Raw genomic sequence first — 9,930 nt, forward strand, 5'->3', positions numbered from 1 at the left:
TGGGGTGGGGGCGGAGAGGTTGGGAAGAAGATTGCAGGTTAGGAAGGCGGTGCTGAATTTGAATTCAGCACCGCCTTCCTAACCTGCAATCTTCTTCCCGACCTCTCCTCCCCCACCCCAGTCTGACCTATCACCCTCACCTTGACCTCTTTCCACCTATCACATTTCCGACGCCCCTCCCCCAAGTCCCTCCTCCCTATCTTTTATCTTAGCCTGCTGGACCAACTTTCCTCATTCCTGAAGAAGGGCTAATGCCCGAAACGTCGATTCTCCTGTTCCCTAGATGCTGCCTGACCTGCTGCGCTTTTCCAGCAACACATTTCCATCTCTGATCTCCAGCATCTGCAGACCTCACTTTCTCTTCAATCCCTTTAGCCTGATAACTATATCTAACACATTTTTTTGAAAATGTGCAATATTTTGGCCTCAGCATTTTCTGTGACAGAGAATTCCATGGGCTCACCAATGTCTGGGTGAAGAGATTTCTCCTCCTCTCAGTCCTAACTGGCCTACCCTGCATCCTTAGACTGTGACTCCTAGTTCTGGACTCCCCAGTGATGGAGTCAAACAGCACAAAAACAGACTCTCCAGTACAACCAGTCTATGCTGACTATAATGCTGAAAATGTGTTGCTGGAAAAGCGCAGCAGGTCAGGCAGCATCCAAGGAACAGGAGAATCGACGTTTCGGGCATAAGCCCTACTTCAGGAAGGGCTTATGCCCGAAACGTCGATTCTCCTGTTCCTTGGATGCTGCCTAACCTGCTGCGCTTTTCCAGCAACACATTTTCAGCTCTGATCTCCAGCATCTGCAGTCCTCACTTTCTCCTATGCTGACTATAATCCCAAACGAAGCTAGTCCCACCTGCTTGCATTTGTCCCATATCCCTCCTAGTATTTTTTATTCATTTCCTTGTCTAAATCAGTCATTAGGAACATCCTTCCTGTGTTTTTTCTGTGTACATGCGTTAGAATTTCAAATTTTACTATGAAATCCCTCTGCCCTTTCTTCAAACTGAAGTGAATATAGTCCTAAAATATCCAGTCTCTCTTCAAATGTCAAAGTAAGCCTGACAGATTCGTTAGGGTATTACCAGGCAGTACAAAGTGTGATCCATAATAGTGGCAGTGGTATGAAGTCAGTTCAGTTGAACACTGATCCATGAGGTCTGATCATGAATTCTGATTGATAATGGTGCCATCAGTGCGGGTAAATGGCGTTGAAATGCCCATCAGCCATGATTGAATGGCAGAGTGGACTTGGTGGCCGAATGGCCTTACTCCCACTCCTATTTCTTATGGTCTTATGGTCACTGTGTCTGTTTGATCATGGAATTCAACCCGTCTCTTGATGTACACACTGCCTGGTTATTTGTTTTTCTGTGGTGTGACAATACTTGTTAGCTTCCTTCAGTCTTGCCGGCAAGCCAGGAGTCCCCAGATGTTGGCACAGAAAGAGCCCATTCCTCGGTGGGCTGATGGGTGATGGCACTCCCTAGGGACTAATCCTTATGTTGACACTGCTTCCTTTCCCTGGAATGTAATATGCAGCCTCCCAACCCCATTCAGGTCCACTCTATGTCATCGTGGAGTATGCATCGAAAGGCAACTTGAGGGAATACCTGAAAGCCCGACGACCGCCTGGCATGGACTATTCTTTCGACACTTGCAAAGTGCCAGATGAGCAGCTCACCTTCAAGGATCTCATATCTTGTGCCTACCAGGTGGCACGCGGCATGGAATACCTGGCTTCTCAAAAGGTGAATACTCAGTCACTTCCTCAGCCTATTCTCTTTTGCAAGCTGTGGTAGACATGATGTAGACACATTGAAAATCTCCATAGGAGAAGGGAGTAAGCCATTCAGTCCAGCAGGGTAGAGCACTCCAGGAGCATTTCCAAGTATTTTGTTCTCAATGCAGATATGTCGACACTATTCTGCAGGAAACTGAAGGTCTTGGCCAAGAAGCTATTCCTCATAGAACAAAGACAGAAACTGCTGATGGAGCAAGTCATGTAGCATCTGTAGGAGAGAAAAGCAAAACTGTGGACCCTTCTGTCAGTTGCTGACTTGCCTGCTGAGGTTTTGTCTCAGAATCTGTTGTTGGTTTTAGCTGACCTGCCCACAGACCCAGAGGAAGACTGTGTCCTCATTAGAAAAGTGGATGGATGCAGTGAATGTCACATTCCCTTACCCTGCTCCATACTATGTAATTTACAGTGGGCTAGTACAGCCTGCCTGAAACAGAAGGGAGGCATGTCCTGATAGTGACCCAGGATGATAGCAGCAATAGCGAGAGTGGACTGTAATTAGAATACATACAGAGGATGGCAGACTAAGGCCTCAGGAGTCATGGAAATGAAACCTGGCAAAGTAAGTCAGGGTGGGATGGAGGCCTAAGAGATTTTGAGGCCAAGGGAAACATTCCTGCATCCCTCAAGGGCCCACAATGAATTTAGAAATATGGCCATCATCTGCTGGTGGCTTTCACCGGTGACATCAAGGTGCTGCCCTGGCTAGTCCACGATCAAAATGGCGGCACTTCCCAGAGACCTCATCTAAGACAGGTGGCTTTGCCGTGCCTGAATTCGATTGCGAAGGGGTTGGGGGAATGTCTTTGGATTTTTAAAAGTCAAATCATCGACGTATAAGACAACTGTAATTAATCTAATTTATAACCCTGAGCTACACACGGTTACCAAAACAGAAATTTTAAAAATTGAGTGTTAATGGACTCAAATGTTCATAATCAGCAGCTCTGACACAGGGAGCAGAGGCATAATAGATGGAGAAATGTGAACGCTGTGCTGACTGAATGGTTTATTTTCTTTCCTCTGGTAAACAGTTTAATTGTTCTGTTTGGGGAATTTGTTTTCCGGTTAGTGTATTCACCGGGATCTGGCAGCCAGGAATGTACTGGTGACGGACGATAATGTGATGAAGATTGCCGACTTTGGTCTGGCCAGAGACGTGCACAACATCGACTACTACAAGAAAACAACAAATGTGAGTTAAAACAGCAGCCTATTACGTATGGTGGAGGCTAAAGTGACTGGTGGTGGCAGCTGGAGGGAGCATTAGGTGATTGGGAGCGGCTGAACAGGCTGCAGCTGGTTCGATTAGATTAGATTCCCTACAGTGTGGAAACAGGCCATTTGGCCCAACAAGTCCAGACCAACCCTCCAAAGAGTAACCCACCCAGACCTATTTCCTTCTGACTAATACAATAACACAATCACCTGACCTGCACATCTTTGGCTAAAAGACCTGAAGAAAGAGAAGGCCAAGGGGTGACCAGATAGAGGCCTTTTAGATTATGAAAAGGTAAATGTTGAGATAGTGTTTTGAAATGACCAGATTTAGGACGATAGATATGAAATAATCACGCCTGTGGGCGGCATGCTAGCTCAGTGGTTAGCACTGCTGCCTCAGCACCAGGGACCTGGGTTTAATTCGTGCCTTGGGCGACTGTCTGTATGGAGTTTGCACGTTCTCCCCGTGTCTGCATGGGTTTCCTCTGGGTGCTCCAGTTTCCTCCCACAATCCAAAGATGTGCAGGTCAGGTGAACTGGCCATGCTAAATTGCGCACAGTGATAGGGTGCATTAGTCAGGGGTAAATGTGGGGAGATGGGGCTGGGTGGGTTACTCTGCAGAGAGTCGGTGTGGACTTGTTGGGCTGAAGGGCCTGAATCCATACTGTAGGGAATCTAATCTAAAGAAAACTAGTCAATCCAATAAGATACACAGGGAAAGCATCATATTTAGAGAATGGTTTGAATTTGGAACTTGCCATAACATACATTAGTTGAAGTAAATTGTACTGAAAGCTATATAAGCACAAAAAAGAGAAAGAGGCAGAAGGATATTTTGATGGGATTTTGAAGAGGGGTGGAAAATGACTTATGTGGAGGATAGATACCAGCTCAGGTGGGACGGTGGCTCAGTGGTTAGTACTGCTGCCTCACAGCACCAGACCTGGGTTCGATTCCAGCCTCGGGCAACTGTGTGGAGTTTGCACATTCTCCCCTGACTGCATGGGTTTGCTCTGGTTTCCTTCTGCAGTCACAAAGGTGTGCAGGTCAGGTGGATTGGCCATGCTCCAGGATGTTTGGATTAGCTATGGGAAATGTAGGATTATGGAGATAAGGTGGGGTTTTCTATGGTGGATCAGTGCAGATTCAATGGGCTGAATGGCCTCCTTCTGTACTGTAGGTGTTCGTGATTCTATGGACTCATTTCCATATCATGCACTGTGTTTTTAATCCTATCTGTAGTAATTGTAGCTGGTTAAAAAATAAAATGATTGCAATCCGGTTAGTGCCTTTGTAGCTGCCTGAATGTGTGATTAAATCATAACTGCCATATTGTATTATTAAAGGGGAGGCTGCCAGTAAAGTGGATGGCTCCTGAAGCTCTCTTCGACAGAGTCTACACCCACCAGAGTGATGTGTAAGTGCTGCCCATTAGAAATGCTTTTTATTTAAAAATCAACTTAGCTCTTCCTAAAATGCGTTGGTCCTTTTGTAAAGGAAAGTGACAATAGTCAGATTTGGCTCCATGACTTGCTTCCCATTGTGCAGTCTAGGGAAACGCACTTGGAGAAAAAGAATGTCATTAGTTCTGCTCCAGGGTCTTGGCAGGAGAGTGGCCAAGTTATAAACAGCCTGTCAACTATCTGATTAACTGGTCATTTTAATTCCAGCATTTGCGTGCACTGATCTTTTCTGTGATTGAAGGGATCACTCCAAGTAACTAGAAAAGAGTTTATTCAATTAAGTCACGCCATTGATAACTATGTTAACCACGCATGACAGCATCAAGAGAATGAGGTCGGTACAAAAAAAGGCTTCAGTGAATTAGGTTTCAATTCTTTTCTCATTCCCAGCTGGTCGTATGGAGTCCTGTTGTGGGAGATCTTTACACTGGGAGGATCTCCTTATCCCGGAATCCCAGTAGAGGAGCTCTTCAAACTGCTGAAAGAAGGCCATCGAATGGACAAGCCAGCAAATTGTACCCATGAGCTGTAAGCAGTAGCCCATTATTCCAATCCACATCGCTAAATTGTTGACTTAACATTGCAAAACGTAGCTTGCTGCTTTGCGAGAAAGTGTCAGGATATTGTGGGGTGGCTCAGTGGTTAGCATTGCTGCCTCACAGTGCCAGGGGCCAGGGTTTGATTCCAGCGTTGGGTGATTGTCTGCGTGGATTTTCTCCGGGTGCTCCGATTTCCTCCCACAATCCAAAGATGTGCAGGTTAGGTGAATTGGTCATGCTAAGTTGCCCATAGTGTTCAGGAATGTATAGGTTAGGTGCATTAGTCAGGGGTACATGGAGAGGAATGGGTCTGGGTGGGATACTCTTCAGAGGGTCGGTATGGACTTGTTGTGCCGAAGGACCTGTTTGCACGCTGTAGGGATTCTATGTTAGCAGCTTTCACTTGGGGCATTAGTTGAATTGTTTATGTTTCTTTGTTTTTGTTACTGCATGAAGTCTCTCTCTACATTTATAGGGATTTTACTTTCTTTTCATATCTGCATATCATTCCCTGAATGGCATTACAGAGGAGCCCTCTCCCTGGGCTACTTGCACTGATAGACCCTCGCAAGAGCTACTGCAGGAGATGTAAATAACGTAACTACTAACAACCTACATCCTCAATACAGTAAAATAATCCACACCCACAATAGAGTAAAATAATCCCCAATGGTTAAATAATCGACATCCCCAACATCGTCAGATATTTTATAAATATATTAAAGAGAAAAGGTTAACCAGGGAAAGAGCTGGGGGCCCATCTGTGTGTGAAGCTGCAGGATATTGGAAGCGTGTTGAATGATTTGAGCCTTCACTCTGGAAAGGGAGAACGTAGATAGAAACATAGAAAAGTACAGCACAGAACAGGCCCTTAGGCCCACGATGTTGTGCCAAGATTTAATCCTAATGTAAAATATAGAAACAACCTACACACCCCTCAACTCACTGCTATCCATGTGCATGTCCAGCAGTTGCTTAAATGTCCCCAGTAACCCTGCTTCCACCACCACAGCTGGCCAGGCATTCCATGCATTCACAACTCTCTGCGTAAAGAACCTACCTCTGACATCTCCTTTATACCTTCCTCCTAATATCTTCAAACTATGACCCTCGTACCAGTCAATCCTGCCTTGGGAAAAGTCTCTGGCTATTGACTCTATCCATTATTTTGTACACCTCTATCAGGTCTCCTCTCTTCCTCCTTCTCTCCAGAGAGAAAACTCCAAAGCCTCTGTATCTTTCCTATAGTAGGGCGACCAGAACTGGACACAATATTCCAAGTGTGGCCTCACCAAGGACTTGTAGAGCTGCAGTAAAACCTCACTGCTCTTAAACTCTATCCCCCTGTTGATGAAAGCCAAAATACCATATGCTTTCTTATCCACTTGGGTGGCAACTTTGAGGGATCTATGTACCTGCACACACAGATCCCTCTGTTCCTCCACACTGCCAAGAATCGTGTCTTTAATCCTATATTCAACATTCGAGTTCGACTTTCCAAAATGCGTCACTTCGCATTTATCCAGGCTGAACTCCATCTGCCATTTCTCAGCCCAGCTCTGCATTCTGTCTATGTTGCGCTGCAGCCTGCAATAGCCCTCTATATTATCGACGACACCTCCAACCTTTGTGTCATCTGCAAATTTACTAACCCATCCCTCAACCTCCTCATCCAAGTCATTTGTAAAAACTACAAAGAGCAGAGGCCCAAGTGCAGAGCCCTGCGGGACCCCACTCAACACTGACCTCCAGGCAGAATACTTTCCATCTACAACCCCTCTCTGCCTTCTGTCAGCCAGCCAATTCTGAATCCAGATAGCCAAACTTCCTGACCTTATAGATGAGCCTACCATGGGGAACCCTATCAAATGCATATACACCACATCCACTTCTCGACCGTTGTCAACCTGTCTTGACACCTCCTCAAAGAACTCAATAAGATTTGTGAGGCATGACCTGCCCCTAATAAAGCCAAGCTGACTGCCTCTAATCACACTATGCCTTGCTAAATAGTCATAAATCCTATCCCTCAGAATTCTTTCCAAAACTTTGCTGACCACAGACATAAGACTGACTGACCTGTAATTGCCAGCGATTTCCCTATTACCCTTCTTGAAAAGAGGAACAACAATCGCTTCCTTCCAATCCTCCGGTACGACTCCCGTGGAGAGTGAGGAAGCAAATATCCTCGCCAGCGGCTTAGCAACCTCCTTTCTCGCTTCCCGGAGCAGCCTAGGGTAAATCTGGTCTGGACCTGGGGACTTATCAGTCTTAATGTTTTCCAAGATTTCTAGCACATCAACTTCATCAATCTTCACCTGATTAAGACTGTATCCAGCTCCTCTAAGTTTTCATTTATAACAAGTTCCCTTTCCTTGATGAAAACCGAAGCAAAAAACTCATTTAGGGCTTCTCTATCTGCTCAGACTCCACGCACAAGTTCCCTCCGCTATCCCTGATCGGCCCAACCTTCTCCCTGATCATTCTCTTATTCCTCATGTATGAGTAAATCACCTTTGGGTTCTCCCTAATCCTTCCTGCCAAGCCTTTTTCATGCTCCCTCCTGGCTCTCCTCAGTCCATTTCTGAGCTCCTTTCTAGCAAGCCTGTATTCCTCTAAAGCTGTGCTAGATCCTTGCTTGCTCCATCTTACATAAGCTGCCTTCTTCCTTTTGACGAGAAGCTCCTCTGTTCTCGTCATCCAAGGTGCCTTAATCTTACCCCTTCTTACCTGTCTCAGAGGAACAATTTTGTGCATCACTTGCAACAACTGCTCCTTAAGTAGTCTCTACATGTCTGCTGTGTCCTTTCTGTAGAACAATTGCTCCCAGTCTATACTTCCCAACTCCTGTCTGATAGCATCATAATTTCCTTTTCCCCAATTGAATATCTTCCCTCAGTAATTGCTCCTTTCACTTTCCTTGGTTATGCTAAATGTGAGGCAGTTGGGATCACTGTCACCAAAGTGCTCTCCCACCGAGAGATCTGACACCTGTCCTGGCTCGTTGCCGAGCACCAAATCCAAAATGGCCTCTCCCCTTGTTGGCCTGTCTACATACTGAGTAAGGAAACCCTCCTGAACACACCTGACAAAAACGCCTCCATCCAAACCATCTACACTTAGGAGGTTCCAGTTGATATTGGGAAAGTTGAAATCACCCATAACAACAACCCTGCTACTTTTGCATTTCTCCAGAATCTGCCCGCCTATGAGATCTTCAATCTCTCTACTGCTATTAGTGGGTCTGTAGAAAACCCCCAATGAGGTGGCTGTTCCCTTGCTGTTCCTAACTTCCACCCATACTGACTCAGTAGACAAACCATCGTTTCTGTAGCTGATGCACTCTCTGATTAGCAATGCTACACCCCCTCCTCTTTTTCCACCCTCCCTGTTCTTTTTGAACATTCTAAACTCTGGGACATCAAGCAACCATTACTGTCCCTGTGGCACCCACGTCTCCGTTATGGCCACAACATCGTAGTCCCACGTACTGATCCATGCTCTAAGTTTGTCACTCTTATTTCGGACACTCCTTGCATTAAAGCAGACACGCTTTAACCGATCCCTTTGTTTCATCGCGTGAAAAACCTTCATTTTAGCTTCAATATATCCTGTCACTGTCACGTCCGCAACTGACCCCCTCTCAGACCTCTCTGGTTCCCTCCCCCTGCCAAATTAGTTTAAACCCTCCCGAATCACACGAACAAATCTCCCACCCAGGACATTTGTACCCCTCCAGTTCAGGTGCAACCCATCCTTCATGTACAGGTCCCACCTTCCCCAGAAGGTATCCCAATGGTCTAGATATCTGAAGCCCTCCCTCCCACACCAGCCTCACAGCCATATGTTAAGCTGCATTCGCTGACTGTTCCTCATCTCACTGTCTAATGGCACCGGTAGCAAACCTGAAATCACTACTCTATTCGTCCTGCTCTTCAGCTTCCAACCTAGCGCTCTGTAGTCACTTTTCAGATCCTCAATCCCTTCCCTGGCTGTATCATTGGTGCCATTATGTACCACAATTTCTGGCTGCTCCCCCTCCCCTTTCAGAATCTTGTAAACCCGATCGGCAACATCCCAGACCCTGGCACCAGGGAGGCAACATACCTTCCGGGAGTCCCGTTCCTGACCACAAAATCTCCTGTCAATCCGTCTGACTATTGAGTCCCCTACCATAGAGTCATAGAGATGTACAGCATGGAAACAGACCCTTCGGTCCAACCCGTCCATGCCGACTAGATATCCCAACCCCATCGAGTCCCACCTGCCAGCACCCATCCCATATCCCTCCAAACTCTTTCTATTCATATACCCATCCAAATGCCTCTTAAAAGTTGCAATTGTATCAGCTTCCACCACTTCCTCTGGCAGCTCATTCAATACACATACCTCCCTCTGCATGAAAAAGTTGCCCCTTAGGTCTCTTTTATATCTTTCACCTCTCACTCTAAACCTATGCCCTCTAGTTCTGGACTCCCCCACCCCAGGGAAAAGACTTTGTCTATTTATCCTATCCATGCCCCTCATAATTTTGTAAACCCTATAAGATCACCACTCAGCCTCCGGCGCTCCAGGGAAAACAGCCCCAGCCTGTTCAGCCTCTCCCTTTAGCTCAAATCCTCCAACCCTGGCAACATCCTTGTAAATCTTTTCTGAACACTTTCAAGTTTCACAACATCTTTCCAATAGGAAGGAGACCAGAATTGCATGCAGTATTCCAACGATGGCCTAACTAATGTCCTGTACAGCCGCAACATGACCTGCCAACACCTGTACTCAATACTCTGACCAATAAAGGAAAGCATACCAAATGCCATCTTCACTATCCTATCTCCCTGCGACTCCACTTTCAAGGAGCTATGAACCTGCACTCCAAGGTCTCTTTGTTCAGCAACACT

At 46.1% G+C, this 9,930-nt stretch overlaps 1 protein-coding gene across 8 annotated transcripts in view; it reads left to right on the plus strand.

Moving 5' to 3' along the window:
* Window positions 1-9,930, plus strand: part of LOC122560229 (fibroblast growth factor receptor 3-like) — a 177,392-nt gene that overhangs the window by 159,180 nt on the left and 8,282 nt on the right. For all 8 annotated transcript variants that reach the window (XM_043710819.1, XM_043710906.1, XM_043710729.1 and 5 more), the window contains 4 exons: window positions 1,568-1,758; window positions 2,881-3,003; window positions 4,377-4,447; window positions 4,884-5,021. In XM_043710819.1, the coding sequence (XP_043566754.1) occupies window positions 1,568-1,758; window positions 2,881-3,003; window positions 4,377-4,447; window positions 4,884-5,021 (523 nt within the window). The remainder of the gene's footprint in view (window positions 1-1,567; window positions 1,759-2,880; window positions 3,004-4,376; window positions 4,448-4,883; window positions 5,022-9,930) is intronic.

Source organism: Chiloscyllium plagiosum, chromosome 1, assembly GCF_004010195.1.
Source record: "Chiloscyllium plagiosum isolate BGI_BamShark_2017 chromosome 1, ASM401019v2, whole genome shotgun sequence".
NCBI classification, from domain to species: domain Eukaryota; kingdom Metazoa; phylum Chordata; class Chondrichthyes; order Orectolobiformes; family Hemiscylliidae; genus Chiloscyllium; species Chiloscyllium plagiosum.